At 40.1% G+C, this 17,122-nt stretch overlaps 1 protein-coding gene across 1 annotated transcript in view; it reads right to left on the reverse strand.

Moving 5' to 3' along the window:
• Positions 1-769: 769 nt before the first annotated feature.
• CEMIP2 (cell migration inducing hyaluronidase 2) overlaps positions 770-17,122 on the reverse strand; it is an 83,210-nt gene continuing 66,857 nt past the window's right edge. Inside the window, exons 19-24 of the mRNA XM_060102303.1 lie at positions 14,909-15,091; positions 11,713-11,932; positions 8,674-8,772; positions 5,034-5,188; positions 3,371-3,474; positions 770-3,013 (exon numbers count right to left, since the gene is read on the reverse strand). Of these exons, the coding sequence (XP_059958286.1) occupies positions 2,817-3,013; positions 3,371-3,474; positions 5,034-5,188; positions 8,674-8,772; positions 11,713-11,932; positions 14,909-15,091 (958 nt within the window). The 3' untranslated portion in view covers positions 770-2,816. The remainder of the gene's footprint in view (positions 3,014-3,370; positions 3,475-5,033; positions 5,189-8,673; positions 8,773-11,712; positions 11,933-14,908; positions 15,092-17,122) is intronic.

Genomic DNA, 17,122 nt, shown 5'->3' on the forward strand with positions numbered 1-17,122 from the left:
GACATATGAGAAGGCCCTGCGTTTCTCATCAGCTGGCTGATTTGTGCACGGCCACATTTCTGGAGCTCAACCAATTGCCTCCCCTGATGGAAAATGCTTACGAACTTATAAATCATCTTTGAACACATTTTCTCAGTAGAAATAAAACAGACTGCTAGCTCCCAACTTCTGAAATGTGGCTATCAGCTTCGATAGCCAATTTAACAATTTGAGACAATTAAGGACTAAAAACTGTATTTGAAAGTTCGATTAAAAGGAGACCATAGCGAAATGCTTTGTTTAGGGCGGGGAATTCTGTAAGTAATATAGGAACTGCAAATAAAAAGAATAGATAATCTTAATTTTGTTTTCCTCACAAAAAAATTATAGACTGAAGTTAAACAGTGGGCCTATTATATGAATGCAGTGGTTCTTAAACCTGGCTACATGTTATTAGCATCACCCAGAGAGCTTTAAAAAAAATTCCAATGCCCAGGCTGCACCCCACACCAATTAAATATGAATGTAGGAGCTGGGGGGTGGGGCCCAGGACTTCACAGTTTTTAAAGCTCCCCAGGTGACTTCAATGTGCAGCCAACATTGAGAACCTCTCCATTGGCCTTATGAAGATTAGTTTTACAAAATCTACTTAGTGGAGGACAATTTCCCTTCCTTATGTCTGCCCATAGGTTCTTTACAGCTGGGATAGGGAATAAAAAATGACAGATTGACTGATTGCTGGCTAGATAAATAGAGTCACACACACATATAAAAAAATATACATGCACGCATATTTTTATTTATTTAACTTAGGTCCTGATCATTAGCACATAAATCAGAAAAACTGAGTGCCTTAGAACATACATATCCTCTCCAAATCTTTAAAGAGCCAAACTCTAAAAATCACATGTAAAAGATATTGGTCATAAAACACACACACACACACACAAACAAACTTTAATCACCTTGAGGAATGATGATTCAATAATATATTTAATAGGTAAGATTTCATTCATCGATATACAAAAAAAAAAAACCACCCCAAAACCTAAACTTTAAGACATGTGCCCTTAGCAAGAGCACTTACAGTTAGAAAGGTTTATCGGTAGCACTTTGAGGTAGCATATTTTATAAAGTAATAGAAGTCACAGAGCTGCTCTGCAGTTTCTCTTGGACATAAAAGGACAGGCCATCAGCTGTTGCTCTTGGTAGAGAAAAGTGAATTTGTCTGTACTCACTGCCAAAGTCAACCTGAACATACTCCCTCCCGTCTTGCCATGGCCATCCCTTCACTACACTTCATGCATTGTGGGTTTAGGAAAAGGTAAAGGCATTACAATGCTTCTTTCCTCTTGGTGTGGTGACATCCCAGGCTGTGGCGCCAATCTTTTGCCACATGCAGTGCTCACTGGCAGGAGATGCATGCACCTAGGGGGAAGAAAAATATGGCAACACAGTGTCTTTTTTTAATTGGCTCTAACAGTTTAGTTAAGAGTAACGGATTCCTCTAAGGCTAAAAAAAGGTTTCTGAATATTCCCTCCATGAGTCTGGCCCTTAAAAGGCTCTCCCTTTTTTCTCCCCCTGAGTACAATATTTTGGGGGTATCATTAAGCTTTCTGCAATTGTCCTGCCAGGTTGGTGAGCAGTAAAGCTTAAAAAAAAAAAACCCACACACAAAAACAACAACAACAAAAAACTGGGTGCAGGAGAAACTCCAAGAACAGACTTCCTTTGTGCAAGTTGAAACGACCCAAGTTTATTTTTGTTTTTTTTTTGTTTTTTTTGCGGTACGCGGGCTTCTCACTGTTGTGGCCTCTCCCGTTGCGGAGCACAGGCTCCGGACGTGCAGGCTCAGCGGCCATGGCTCACGGGCCCAGCTGCTCCGCGGCATGTGGGATCCTCCCGGACCGGGGCACGAACCTGTGTCCCCTGCATCGGCAGGCGGACTCTCAACCACTGCGCCACCAGGGAAGCCCGACCCAAGTTTATAGTTCAGGAAAATGGCCTGCTTCTTTTTTTAAAAAATGTAAATATTTAGCTCAGCTCTGCATTTTAAATACAAATATACAGTCAAAACAGGCTAAAGATTAAAGCTGCAAAAATGGTCCCACCAACATCAGACCATGGTGCAGGTCAAATTTTTGCCCAATGGTCACAGATTAAAGGGATGTCTAACTCCTAAAAGCCCTTTGTCCCAATATATTCCATACTTCTTGTTTGAAAGTTGAACCCTTAGAAGGAATCAATATACAAATGAATAAAAATAGCACATGTCCGGGCAAAAAAGGGCATGAGCTGGGCCTGAGTTGCCACTTAAAACTCTACCATTCAGTATCATACCAAATCCTCAAAGGCTGCCTGGAACCAGGGCCCAAGGCATTCCTGAACATGCCAGCCACGCAGGTCAACTGCTGACCCAAAGTCAACAACACAACTGAGCATTAGACTTCAAGTATCCAAGGTGCTACAAGAGCTGGTCCTCTCAAGGACTCAGGCTGACTCTCAGAAGCCCCCTCCCTACCCCAAGACATCCCATTGTACAAAAGGTGAAGCACTGCTTATGGTCACTACAAAACACAGGAGTGGGAGGTGAGGAATAAGAGAACTGATCTCTGAAACATACCAGCCTAACAAATACAAATAAATTCTTTATCATTTTGTACAACTAGAAGGTGCGTGAGCCCATATTCAAGCAATCACTTTAAATTCTTTCTTTTCTCCCCTTTCTGTATCAAACAGGAAAATAGTTCTGTTGGGTTAACAGTGTCATTTTAAAATGCCATAAATTAAATAAGTTAGTTCACATTTTTTCCCCCAGCTAAGTTACAGTTAGTCTCTAATGTGCTTTTGAAGTTTGCTTCAACAGCTCCAAGTCTCTTCGGCGGACCGTGCCAGCTCTGGGACAACCATATCCATCCAGCTGCAAAGGTACGAATTGTTCAAGCAGCCCAAGGCCCTCTTTAGCAGGACTAGTAAACAGCTTAGTCCATGATGGTTTAAAGTTTCCACTGAATCCCAAAAATATGGTACTCCCTTAAAAAAAAAAAAGACAAAGAAAAAGTTCAATTTGTACCTCTACTAGTTCCATGCAAGATAATGTGGGAGGTGAAGCGGAGGTGAGCAAAACAAAGATGGCTGTGAAACAAAAACAAAAAGAACTGTACTTCCTTACGTCAGAGAATGAACTCTTACCACCCACCTCTTGCCCCAAATAACAAGCCACGTCCCAACACACTTCCTCTAACACTGTCTCCTGATTTAGAAATTATCTTCGTGATACCCACCCCAGCCAAACAAGCTCATGAAAACAGTCTGGTAGCTATACTCCACCGTAAAAATGCATATGTTGCTGGCCTCCTAAGAACTCCACAGAAGAATACAAATACAAACCTTTGTTATAAAGATTGGCTGGTTTGGCTAATCCCAGAGATACTAATGAATCTGAAATATTCAACTGCTTTATCTCTCCTCTTGTGCTCAACAGGACAATTGACCTGTAAAAGTTAGAAAATCAGAGCAAATTTCAGTAATTCAGCATGTATTTATTGAGTACTGTTCTGAACTAAATACAGTATAGAAATACTAGATAAAAGCAGAACTCAAAAAACAAACAAGGGCTTCCATGGTGGCGCAGTGGTTGAGAGTCCGCCTGCCGATGCAGGGGACACGGGTTCGTGCCCCGATCCCAGAAGATCCCACATGCCGCGGAGCGGCTGGGCCCGCGAGCCATGGCCGCGGAGCCTGTGTGTCCGGAGCCTGTGCTCCGCAACGGGAGAGGCCACAGCAGTGAGAGGCCCGCGTACAGCAAAAAAAAAAAAAAAAAAAAAAAAAAAAACAAACAAAAAAACACCCCACATGCCTTTTCATCCTTGCTATTACAAGTGTCCCCTTCAATGTCCCACCTAGAACTTATGTTGCTATTACAAGGGGTCTATAAATGTAGGGAAAGCAAAAGTCATTTAGGTCAGTTGACCTAGTGGATGGCTTGGGACACAGCTCTGTCATGGAACAAACTATTTTAACAGAGGAGGTTAGTTTTGTTAGTTTCAGAATCTCTATATATCTACTTATGTTCTATTATCTATTTACTAAGTAAATGGATAAATGCCAATTCTAAAAAAAATGAAATAAAATCTGTTCTCCATGGTTTGGTTTAAATTGCTACTTTTATTGTGAGTACATCAACACACACATTCAGATCTTTCTGTGGATTCTCTCTTCTGATCTCTCTATCCTCTGCCACTACTACACCAGCTTAATTACTATGGTTTTACGGCTTATTTTAATACCTTTTGTGTCTGCCCAACACAAAAAAAGAAAGATTTCTCTCCTGTGTACCTTTGTTCAGAGACTAACAAAGAAAAATGAATCAGACTAGGGCTCTTAAAAGAGAGACCACACACTCATTCACTTAAAAATCAATTTACTCCTGGGGAATTCCCTGGCGGTCCAGTGGTTGGGACTCCACCCTTTCACTGCTGAAGGCGAGGGTTCGATCCCTGGTCAGGGAAATAAGATTCCGCAAGCCATGTGGGGCAGCCAAATTAAAAAAAAAAAAAAAAAAAAAAATCAATTTACTCCTTTCCAGTCACTTCCAAGTGACCCAGGTGACAACTTCCTATACCACAGTCATAGCACAATGCTGTCTGAGGGTTCATCAGTGGGACAGATGGCTGCAAAGGTAAAATTGTCTATAAAATTATCTATAAAATTGTTTTAAAATGATAATGAGCCTTCTGAGTGCATTGGGTACCATGTAGACTAACTTAATACTAAAAAGTGGGATAGGAATGATCCAAAATTTGGAGCCTTTCTCCTTCCAAGAGCCTTCCCATCATTTGCAAACTCTTCTAACATCCAAGTCCTCACTTATCAATGACAAGCAACTTGGATCACACAGGCATCAACCTGAGACTAGGAAGGAATGACTATCTTTCAAGAATCCTAAATACCCTAAAAGGGTAAAAGGGCAGGTAGACAAACCAAAGCTCAAAGTTAACGGGATGTCATCTTTAAGGTACCTTATCCCTCACACAGAGCAAGCTTCACCTACCTTGGAGGGATGCTTGTTTTTAAATACTCTTCCATGAGACTGACATCAGCAAAAGAGAAAACCTTTTTTTCCGTCAACCGGAAGGGAACACTGCAGGCATCCACAATCAGGAGGAGGACGCCCTCACTTCGGAAGGTAAAGTCAGTGCCGTTGATCTGAGAAAACAAAAACATCTGCGGTCATCACCATTTCAGCATTTCCAGGATGACTTGTCTTTCCAGCCCCTTTCCCTCTGTCTTCTAAACCCATGAATCAAATAATAATTCCCAAACTCAAACTGCATATTCCATTACTCTTCCTCTGCCAACATTTGAAATTGACCCTGTGTTCTCATAGATTTTTGCCTTGACTGGTCTTTTCTGACTGGCTAAGTTGCTACAAGCAAGGCATGGCAGCCCACACTCAGCTGAGCAGCGTGACTCTCTCTCTGCAGGCTCAGGGCCTTCATTCTTACACACGTAGTCTCTCATTGGGGTCAGAGCTTTCCAACTCAGTGATCGGGTGGCAGCCTCTATACTGCAGCTCAGATACTGTCACATTGGTTCAGGAAAAATACATGTATCTATATGAAATAGATATCTAGTCAGATAGATAGATAAATAGATAGCATGCTTTAACCCACATAACCCCCCCCCATTATAGTTTAGATTTAGAACATCAGAGGAGCCAGATTGCTTCATCTCCTTTGTTCCATATATAGCTCTCCTTTAAAATCAAAATGGAAAAATGGTAATTTTACCAGGATTTAAGCCACAGGGTATTACTATATCTTGTTCACCATTACTGTGAACTGAAATTTCCAGTTGTCCTCTTTAAATTAATGGTTTGAGACCTTTTCAAGAAAATGGAATTCCAGATACATCCAAATCTCATTAATTCCTCAACCAAAAAGGAAGGAAAAAAACTTATTAGACTGAAAAATTATTTAACACTAATTTAAGCCATAGGCACTGTTTCTCTTTAAAATGTGTGAAATTATAAACTATGTTAAAAGCTAACAAAGGAGAGATGCTCTCTTCATTACACCTGTCCTTGCTTGGAGAAGTTATACTTAAATTTTATTTCTAATCACTAATGATCTCATAGGAATCCAAAATGGCTTTCTGCCTGTATTTAAATAGCCCTAGTCTAGAGAATGATTCTAGAAGTGCTTGACATAAAGTGCCATTTTATATTTAGAAAGACTGAAAGTGACTCAGTTATTTTTAAAAATCTGAATACTTAGAACTGAGACACATTTGATAAAAAATATACATAATGATCCTCAATGCACCCAAACTGTCCCCTTGAAAAGTACCCCCCCCCCAAAACCTGTTACTTAAAGGAAACACAAAATTTTCCGTAAAAACTAAAGCAAGGCCATGTCCAGCAAAGACCCTTCAGGTAATGCATGTGAAAAGTATTGGAGCTAAGTGTGACAGAACACAGTCCTCTGTGATCTCTTTTAGGGTCCCAGGCACCCAGTGTGCAGCAATGGAATCAAACAATGTCTACAGACTCAGAGGAATACCCTACCTGAGATTGTGTGGGCAAAACAATATCTTCTTTAATTATCTAGTGAGCTAGTAGAGCAGAGAGACTCAGCACCAACTTGTTTCCCTTTGCAACTGACACCCACCAGATTCCATGCAAGTAGGCTGGGATGGGTTCTTCATGCAGCTGACTGCATTGAGATGTTGAGCTAACAAACTTCATACCAATAAAATTACATCATGAACATACTACAAAATGAAGAAATGCTAATGTAGGGCAATAGGTATATCTACTTGAGAAATCTTTGAGTTACATAGGGATCTTTCACTCTTTCTCTCTTTCTAATTGTGGTACGAACACTAACATGAGATCCATCGTCAAACTTTTTTTTTTTTTTTTAATTGTGGTACGCGGGCCTCTCACTGTTGTGGCCTCTCCCGTTGCGGAGCACAGGCTCCGGACGCGCAGGCTCAGCGGCCATGGCTCACGGGTCCAGCCACTCCACGGCATGTGGGATCTTCCCGGACCGGGGCACGAACCCGTGTCCCCTGCATCGGCAGGTGGACTCTCAACCACTGCGCCACCAGGGAAGCCCCAACGTCAAACATTTTAAGTGAACAATATATTATTACTGACTACAGGGACAATGTTGTACAGCAGATTTTGAGAGTTGATGCATTTTACTCAACTGAAACTTTATGCCTTTTGATGAATAACTCCCCATTTCACACCCCCCCTTAGGTAGCAGTATTTTTAATTCAGGGTTGTTAAAAAGTTCTTAATTCAGAGTTAAGTTCTAGAGATGGATGGATAATGGTGATGGTTGCACAACAATATGAATGTATTTCACACCACTGAACTATATACTTAAAAATGGTTAGGATGGTGAATTTTATGTTATGTGTATTTTAACACAATAAAAGAGACTGGGAAAGAAAAAAAAGAGTAAGATTTAATTTTGCTCACATATATGTGGATTTGTGAATGTGCTGTCCACCACTTAAAAAAAAACCGAGCTCCTAAGGAAACCACATGAGACTGAGCCCAGACCCTAGCTGGGTATCAGCTGGACGGCTAGATACCTCCTGCCCAAAGAGCTCTTTTTTTTTTTTTTTTTGTGGTACGCGGGCCTCTCACTGTTGTGGCCTCTCCCGTTGCAGAGCACAGGCTCTGGACGCGCAGGCTCAGCGGCCATGGCTCACGGGCCCAGCCGCTCCGCGGCATGTGGGATCTTCCCAGACCGGGACACGAACCTGTGTCCCCTGCATCAGCAGGCGGACTCTCAACCACTGCGCCACCAGGGAAGCCCAAAGAGCTCTTTATATAGATGCACTCAGGTCAACTCGATTTTGGACAGGCCACATGCCTAGAGCTGGTTACCTTGCGGGCTAGCTTGGCTCTTAGCCCAAATTCCAGTATTGATATGAGGCTAAGGCTTTTAACTCCCATTAACCTACTTAAAAAAGACAACTAACACTTTGCATCTTCACTTTCTTCATCTGGAAAAAATGGGAACCAGGCAACTTCAAAGTAAAATGCCGAGGAAAAAAATTCACTTCCCATATTTTAAACAAATAACTGGGGAACTTCTTTTAAGCTTCAAAATCCAAGGTTAAAATTTCTGCATATTGATTATCTATGACAATTTTTTTTTTTTTTTTGCGGTACGCGGGCCTCTCACTGTTGTGGCCTCTCCCGTTGTGGAGCACAGGCTCCGGACGCGCAGGCCCAGCGGCCATGGCTCACGGGCCCAGCTGCTCCATAGCATGCGGGACCCTCCCGGACCAGGGCACGAACCCGCGTTCCCTGAATCGGCAGGCGGACTCTCAACCACTGCGCCACCAGGGAAACCCCATGACAATTTTTTTAGACCAAAAACGCCTTGTCTCCTACAGAAAAGAAATCTGAATAATTACCTGAATAATTTTAACATTCGCCTAAAAGTAATCAATAAACATAATTGACTGAGAAACAAATTTTAATAAATTTATTTTATTTATTTAAAACGCAAATGTTTAGGAGGTATTTATACCTCTACTGTATTGCTCACCACTAATAATCAAAATGTGATTATAAACAAGTGAATGTTGCCAGAGATAATTCATGTTACCAGGATAAAATGTAAAACTGAGAAGCGGAGGCAATGTACACACCAGATGGTACTCACAGAAATAACAGACAGGTCTCCACGCTGAGTCTCTGCTTGACTGGGTGACTGGAATTGCACAGGGAGGTAGCTTTTATGAGGATCACTTGTAAACACCACCTAGACAGGGAAGAAGTTCCATATCTATGTCAACTGCGTCTTCCTCCAAAAAGATCCTTCAAAATAAACTAAACTATACCAAAGCCAGTGAGTGGGTTTTTGTTTTTATTTCTGTTTTCTCTGAACTTTCTGTACATATTTCATGACCTGGAATTCTATCTTTTTTTTTTTTTTTTTTTTTGCGGTATGCGGGCCTCTCACTGTTGTGGCCTCCCCCGTTGCGGAGCACAGGCTCCGGACGCGCAGGCTCCGGACGCGCAGGCTCAGCGGCCATGGCTCACGGGCCCAGCCGCTCCGCGGCATATGGGATCCTCCCAGACCGGGGCACGAACCCGTATCCCCTGCATCGGCAGGCGGACTCTCAACCACTTGCGCCACCAGGGAGGCCCTGGAATTCTATCTTTTGATACAGGCTTTATACGAGAAGGGTATGTTCCTAACTTTCTGGAGCAATCTCAGTTTCAAATCATTGTAATCTTGTTAATAAAATCAGTTCTACAAAGGACTACATAAATATGTTTTATATCTAAATCTTTGTAAACATTTCATGCAAAAACAGTCACAAATCTTTTCAAAGGTCCTTTTCAGACCAGTTATTCTGAACTGGGACTCAGTCACTCCAGGAGGGAAGAAGTGTAGATGACAAGGACTACCCTATTTAAAAACGTTCAGGGGCTTGTACATCACCAGGTCTAAATTCCTCCACCAGACCTGCAAAATGTTCCACAAATAGAGGAACACACCTTATACACACAGGACCCTATTTCCCACCATTCTATCACATTCAACATGCAGGGCAGTTCCCTCACTTTCCCACAAGCGCTTTACCTCCTCTTCTGCTACCCTGCCTTTTCAGATGCTATTCCCTTCCCAAGAACACCCTTCCCTTTTTCTTTCTACTCCAAATCACTGACAGTCTCCAAATCCCACCACCCACCTCCTCCCTAAAGGCTGTCTTTTCATTCAAAAGCACTCTTAACTCTTCACACAATTTAGCACTTAAAAGCATATGCCCTGGGGAATTCCCTGGTGGTCCAGTGGTTAGGTCCAGCGTTTTCACTACCATGGCCCAGGTTCAATCCCTGGTCAGGGAACTAAGATCCCGCAGGTCACGCAGCGTGGCCAAAAAAAAAAAAAAAAAAGTGTATGTCCTTATAAATCGATGCCAACAAGAGCAAATAATCATGGCAAGAGCAGATAATCATGATATTAAGCATTCAGAAGCTGGACATTGCTTTGAAGTCTCAGGTCTGAAGTCAAAAAATTCATGTGAATTTTCCTACTTATTTCTAATACACATGTGTTTTTGACATTCAAAACAAAAATTCCCCTCAAATTTCCAAGTAAAAGTGATGTCCCCAGATGCTTCAAATACTTCTCAACTGCCAAGTCACTAGTCGATACAGTTTTAAGAAATGAATTCTGATCAATGTTTTAAGCCCAAAGAATAAAGAATGCTAAACGTCAATGCATGGAACCATTTAACAAGATAGGCCCAGAATAGTTCTGAAGATGATTAAATTATTTTATAAATTGTAGTATTTCTTATAATAATTATAAATTATTTGAAGTCTTTTCAGTAATGAAGGACTTTCTTAACAAATTCAACTTAAGAATTAGGCTGGAAAACTTACTTCCCCACAAAGACTATCTGAAAATTTCACTTTAACAGTCAAAACATTACATAGGACAGGCAAGGATTCATATAAACATCTTCATGTACCTGGTTTATTTTTTTGTCTGTTTGTTGGTTGGTTGGTTTAGTTGAATTGGAGAATAGAGGTGGCTCAAGGGTATGAGCAACCAAGACTATGACAGTGAGTTGTCATCAGAAAAATACTTATCATATATCACGATAGGAAGCATAAATCCCCCTTCCTTTCCCTGTTCTTACTGCCTCCAATGGACAGAAACAAGAAAAATTAGAAATAAAGAACCTGTGCAATGGAAGAATTTTTGTTTTCTCAAATCACTTATAATGATAAGAAATAAAAATAAGGATTTAGAGGTTTTCTCCATATTAATAGCAAGCATTTCTGTGGCAATAAGGACTTTTTAAAAACTCCTCTAGGCCAGTGAAACTAAAATGTGAACATGTATCAGAATCACCTCCAGGGCTTGCTAAAGCACAGACTGCTAAGCCCCACCCCTGAAGTTTCTGATATAGTAGAACTGGGTGGGACCCAAGATTTAGAATTTTTCATAAGTTCCCAGGTGATGCTGATGCTGCTGGCCTGGGGACCACAAGTTGAGAACCATTCTTCTTGACCCATGTTTGTTTATATAAAGGTTAAAGATCAATTAGGGCAATATTAATTCTGTATTTCTTTTTCACCTGGAGTTAGTCTGACTTCCTTCGGAAACCCCATGCCTGATTTTAGCTCATACTTTGGATTTACTTTCATTGCCATGTTTTCTCAAGATCTAGAAGGAGACCATCTCATTAAGAATATGTCACAAGAAGCATTTCACTTCTAGCCAAAGTCAGTTTGTACTTTTAATTACAGGTAAACATAATAGCACATGCTTCAAATTAATGGCTTTTCATCCTGAAGGAAACAATTTTCATACGAGTGCCTTTCCTGAAGATAAATTTCACACTTCCAAGAAAACAAATTATTTTTTGATATCATTGACATGCAAACGTAATAGCGATACTGTAATGGAATCACATCTGAGAAAGAAACGATGACAACCAATAAATCCACAATCATCCAGGGCAAACTGATATATCACAGGGGGAAGGTAGTTTTATTATAAATTTGGACTGGTTTGCTTCTTATGAGCATCACATTCTAGAATGGGCCAAAATTCAGGAGAAACCATGCAATATTTATAAACTGGCAGCACAGATGTTTCAAAAAAAAAAAAATGTGCTGATTGCACAGAACCTTTTGACTTTTTCTCCTGGACCAGAGATTACTTTTATTCCCTGTTTACCTGATGGGTTCCGCAGCCTTGACAGAGTCCCTTGAGCATGGATGGCATCGGCTTGAGTGCTGATGGCTTTCTGTAATACTGGGGATACGCTTTGGCCATGCAGTTACTGACGTCTTTGGAGTCTGTTGCTGCCTGGATCTTGACTCTTTCGCATCCCTGAGATGAACAGTAACTGTGACCATCCCTGTGGCTTTTGGCTTTTAGATACAAAAACAGCAAGCTGCACAAAACAGAAACCAGTCCAACGGATGTTAGATTAACTTTCAAAAACCTACAAAAATTCCTCAAATAAACTAATGGCCAGAAGGGATATTCCTCCAATAAATTAAAATTTTTTTAAAGAAAAATAAACTACAAAACCAATAAAGTTGTTTCCCTTTCCTTTCTACCCTCCTAGGGTTCTAAGTCAAATGCAATACCACTTTAGAAAATATTTTGATAACCTGATTCAGTCATTATGGGCAGTATCAAAGTCGATTTCTGGTTTGAATTAGTTCAATTGGTAATTTAGGAGGATGGAATTTGGCTTGGCTCAAAAATTCCTTGGAAAACTTTACACTTGAGTTTAGGATTTGGTAAACTAGTGTGGTTTATTCTATTTTTTTTTCTTTTGGTTTACAAATTGTTTTGGTTTAAGGCACAAAACTGGAATAATTAAAACAGCAACTGTGAGACTTGTTTGGTTAAGGCCAAGATATGGTCTCAAATCAATTCCTGTGATGTTTACTAAGAGCAGATGGGCCTGGGGTCCTTCTGTCTGTACTTTGGCCAAAATCAAGTGAAATGAACAGTCCTACCCATTCCGAATTCTCCTCCTACTGCCAAGATGAATGGAAAAGCAACTTCCAGGCAGTAGTCCAATGTCTGTCAGCAAACCTAGGCCTTCTAAACCAAAGGAAGTCAAGATTCTAAAAAGGACTTGATCAAATGTGATTGATTATTGGAGTTCAAGAGTTCACATTTATTTATTTGTTTGTTTGTTTGTTTATTACAGTAAACATTTATTGAGGACCTTCAACATCCCAGGCCCTATGCTGAATGATTTGCATGAACTGTGTGCTCTTCAACCTCACAACAACCATATAATATAGCATTTTTATTATTCCCAAATAACAGATAAGGAAACAGGGGCACAGAAATATTCACTAAATTGCCCAAGATCACACAATTAAGTAAGGCAGAATATTATATAAAGTCAGGCAATCAACTGCAATTCTCCAATTGCAGTCATGAAGAACCTTCTATTTATAGACTCAGCTCTGCTTGGCAAAGTAAGAGCCAACAAAATAGAAGATCACCCTGGATCAGTAGAATTTCCTGGTAATACTTGCTTTCCCAGAGGGGGACCCACACTAGCTCAACTTTCAGAATTGAGGAAGGCAATGCAACATCTAAAGTGCCTGGTTTACTGAACCCTTACATGACAGCCCATAGCAGTCCTTTCTTTGGAGACGTCACTCTTCTTAAAGAGTTCACATTTTAATATGAGGTCAATGAACAACACAAAGTTGTGATGAGGTGAAAATCTGCCACTGTTCCAACATCCAGTAATTTTAACATATATATAAGGAATGACAGGGACTTGATTAGGCATGGGACTTTTGATATATAATTTAAATCATCAAAATGAATAGAATTAAAAAAGAATTTGGGGCTTCCCTGGTGGCACAGTGGTTGAGAGTCCGCCTGCCGATGCAGGGGAAACGGGTTCGTGCCCCGGTCTGGGAAGATCCCACATGCCGCGGAGCGGCTGGGCCCGTGAGCCATGGCTGCTGAGTCTGCGCGTCTGGAGCCTGTGCTCCGCAATGGGAGAGGCCACAACAGTGAGAGGCCCACATACCGCAAAAAAAAAAAAAAGAATTTGAACCCCAAAGGCTGAAGGATTCTAGAAATATCCAGATGAAGAAATACTTCCCATCTTTTTACATATCAATCATTAATTCGTAATCACCAGACTGTCCTTACAAATTTGGGCGTTCCATTTATTTTTGTGGAAAATCAACTGAGAATGTGTCAGTTCTATTGTCTATAGAATAAAAGCCCAACTAGGTTGCTGAAGTTGAAATCAGAGATAATGATGATAAAAAAAAGACTTAAGCTGATAACACTGGCTGCTGCACCAGCCCTGAAGGGCAAATGAGTTGCATCTTATTCAAAGGTTAACAAGACACTTGACTGAACCCTAACCTCATTCCCCCACAGTCAGTCTTGCCACCCTTCTTTCCAGTAGGAAATTTTGTCTTTCCCCAAACATGCCGTGCCATGTTCTTCATGCCTCCATGCATTTATCCACACTGTCCTTGGAACACCTTCCTTGTCTCCTCCTAGTCACTCCTCAAGAGTCAGCCCCAGTGTTATCTTCTTGGGTTGTCACTGGCCACTCAAGGCTGAACCTCTGGGTTACCTCAAAAGGCACACTATAGGACTTGCAGCATTTAAACCTTTTGCCCTCTGATTACTTGCTTTACATGCCCACATCCTTCAATGGACAGTGAATTTGCAGAAGAAATGTGCCTTATTTACATTAGTATCTTTATAGTACCTAGACAATGACATAGAGTAGAAATGCCAGCTTAAGCGATGGATATTGAAGGAGCATGCTACTTTCTGGAAGAGTACAGGAGAGAGCCTACCATAACCCAAAGGCTGAGAGACTGTAACTGGATAAAAGCAGACAAAGCCAACAGGACCCCAGGTGAACAGGATTAGAACTAAAAAGTGGAAAGATGCAGGCTAGAGAAAGTTGAAAGCAAATATGCCATGGTTACACAGTGATTTTTTTAAAACTCAAGGTCAACTTGAGAGATAGTCTTAAAGGAAGAGAAAAATGAGCTTTCACTAAAATATGAACTATATCATATGGAAATAATCATCTTTAGAGTCGTTATGGAAAACATTATTTTAATTTTCAATTGGGCCTACTGGTTCTTTATTGACAAGGATAATTTCTCTTTCTAAATCGCCTTAATAGGTAAACAGCAAACATCTCACTCGATTGCTACTGACAACTGTAATTATGAGTCATTCTAGTTCTCTTCTAAACCTCTAATGGTGATGAGCAGAGAATTACCCACATCAGCTGCTTTTCTAAGCAGCCGTCACATCACAATCTATTCTTAGTTACACTGAAGAACTAGTAATTTCACCACTAAAGAAAAACAGCAATAATTCTCATTCACTGGTTGCCCCGAATTACCCCGTGCTGGAGTCAAAATAGAATTTCCTCTCAGACTGTTTCCTCTGCAATTCCTCCAGCGAATGCAAGGGCTCATACTCTTCCATTTTGGATAATGAGCCATTATGCCGCTGTAGAAAGCCAAAGGTAACCTGAAAACTTGTGTTTGACGGATAGCAGAGTCCAACTCGAATCCAGTCATTCCTATAAAGGAGAGACAATAAAAACATGAATTCACATTTGAGCCAGTACATTTTAAGTATTACAGCATATGTAAATTTTAGCCATGGTCTTCTCCCTAAATCTCTGCTGTGTATGGAGCCACTAACAATGAAAGCCCTGAATCCTAACACACTAATGAATCATCGACTTTTACATGTTACCCAAATTTTTCTCCTCAATATAGGTACAACAATGATATGGCTTATAAAAAATTCTTGGTTTCAACAGGACTTCAGGGAATGTGAATAGAAGCTGGATAAAATGTACTTAGATACTGCAAGCAGATAATAAAATTGAGACAGTTGGGTATAGGTATACTAAAATGGAAGAAACACTAATAGCCTGATAGTGGAAGTGTACACTGGTAAAACCTTCCCAAAGAATCTTTTTATTCATAAATATATTTTTATCTTTTATAATTACATTAGGATAAATTGTTAGTGGTAAATTTGCTAGAGATAAAGGTGTATGCATTTTTAAAGTCTTTGATGAATATTACCAAATTGCCATAGTGTTGTTTCTTACCTAATGTTCTAAGATATAAAATTAATACTTTTTGAAAACCATTAAGAATATTTTCCCCTTTTTTATCATTTCTTTTTTTGGCATTCTTTAAGTTGTGGCAAAATATACATGTGGTAACATATAAAATTTACCATTTTAGACCTTTTTTCACTTTACAGTTTAGTGACATTAAGTACATTCACAAGGTTGTACAACCATCACCACTATCCATTTCCAGAACTTTTTAATCATTCAAAACAATTTTAAAACAATATGTAACAATGCCTTAAAATTGTTCACACAGATTTCATCCAGTAATCCCACTAAGAAATTAGAAATACAGGCCAAAAATGTATAAGAAAAGATGTTCTATCCAGTATCATTTGTAATACCAAAGGGGGGAAAGGGTCAGGAGAAAAACAATCTAAATGTTCATAGGGGAATGGAGTAGTTAAATAAATTTTGGCATATTTATATGCTCAGAGAACACTTGAGGGTGGAAAGACACGAGAACCCTATAAATGTTTATAATGCCTCAATTTGATTAGAAGAATTATAGGTTATTGTAATTTTTAAAATGTTTTTCTGTATTTCCTTATTTTGTTTAATGAATAAGTACAGCTTTTATAACTTTTAAACTGTTATTTTCAAAAGTGCCACTATGACAAAATCCATGACCTCTCTATAATTATATTAAATTTGGAAAAAAAATTATCCATCTCCTCCTCTTGCCTCTGCCCATGATGTAACTTTTACAAACTTTTAGATAATTAAACAAGGAAAGCTGGACTGAATTTCAAGCCCATATAGTTTTGAAACTTCTGGGCTCATCCTTTTTTTCACTTTAAAATCTTTTTACTTTCTTAGTATTTATTCAAAAGTTGTGCCTTGTATGTGCAGAACCCTGCATACCATTTGATTATAATACCTCACCTCAGATTCATAACCTGCCAGATATAACTTTTTGGATTGTGGATCACTATTTCACATATCTCCTCCACCCTCTCTGACAATCGTTTGTTCCTTCATTGACTTCTAGGCAGCTCACTGATGGGGGTGACAATATCAGATTGGCTTTTAGAACCCGCACCCTGGACACAATGTGGACCAAGGAGTGAAGGTGGAGGGAGGTGGGGAGACCGAGTAGGAGGCTGCTGCAGGGATCCAGGCAAGACAGGATAATGACCTAAACTCAGTCACAAGCAGTGACGGTGGAAAGAAGTGGAGAGATTTGAAAACATTAAGCAGATAGGATCAACAGGGCTTGGCCACTGATAGGATGGAGAAATGAGAGAAAAGAAAGAGGAAAGGATGAGTCCTGAGATTTTTTTGGCTTGGTTGACTCAGTAAGTGAAGGTGCAATTGTCCAGCAAAGGCATAGAGAAGGAGCAGCCAGTGTTACAGGAAAATAGTAATGGTTCAGTTTAGAGCATGTGCCAGAGGCCTATCATCTCAGAATAAGAGCATCTACCATGATGTTCAGCTATCCTTAGAGGGAAATTCCTACAT

The sequence above is a fragment of the Mesoplodon densirostris genome, chromosome 6, assembly GCF_025265405.1.
Source record: "Mesoplodon densirostris isolate mMesDen1 chromosome 6, mMesDen1 primary haplotype, whole genome shotgun sequence".
Lineage (NCBI taxonomy): Eukaryota > Metazoa > Chordata > Mammalia > Artiodactyla > Ziphiidae > Mesoplodon > Mesoplodon densirostris.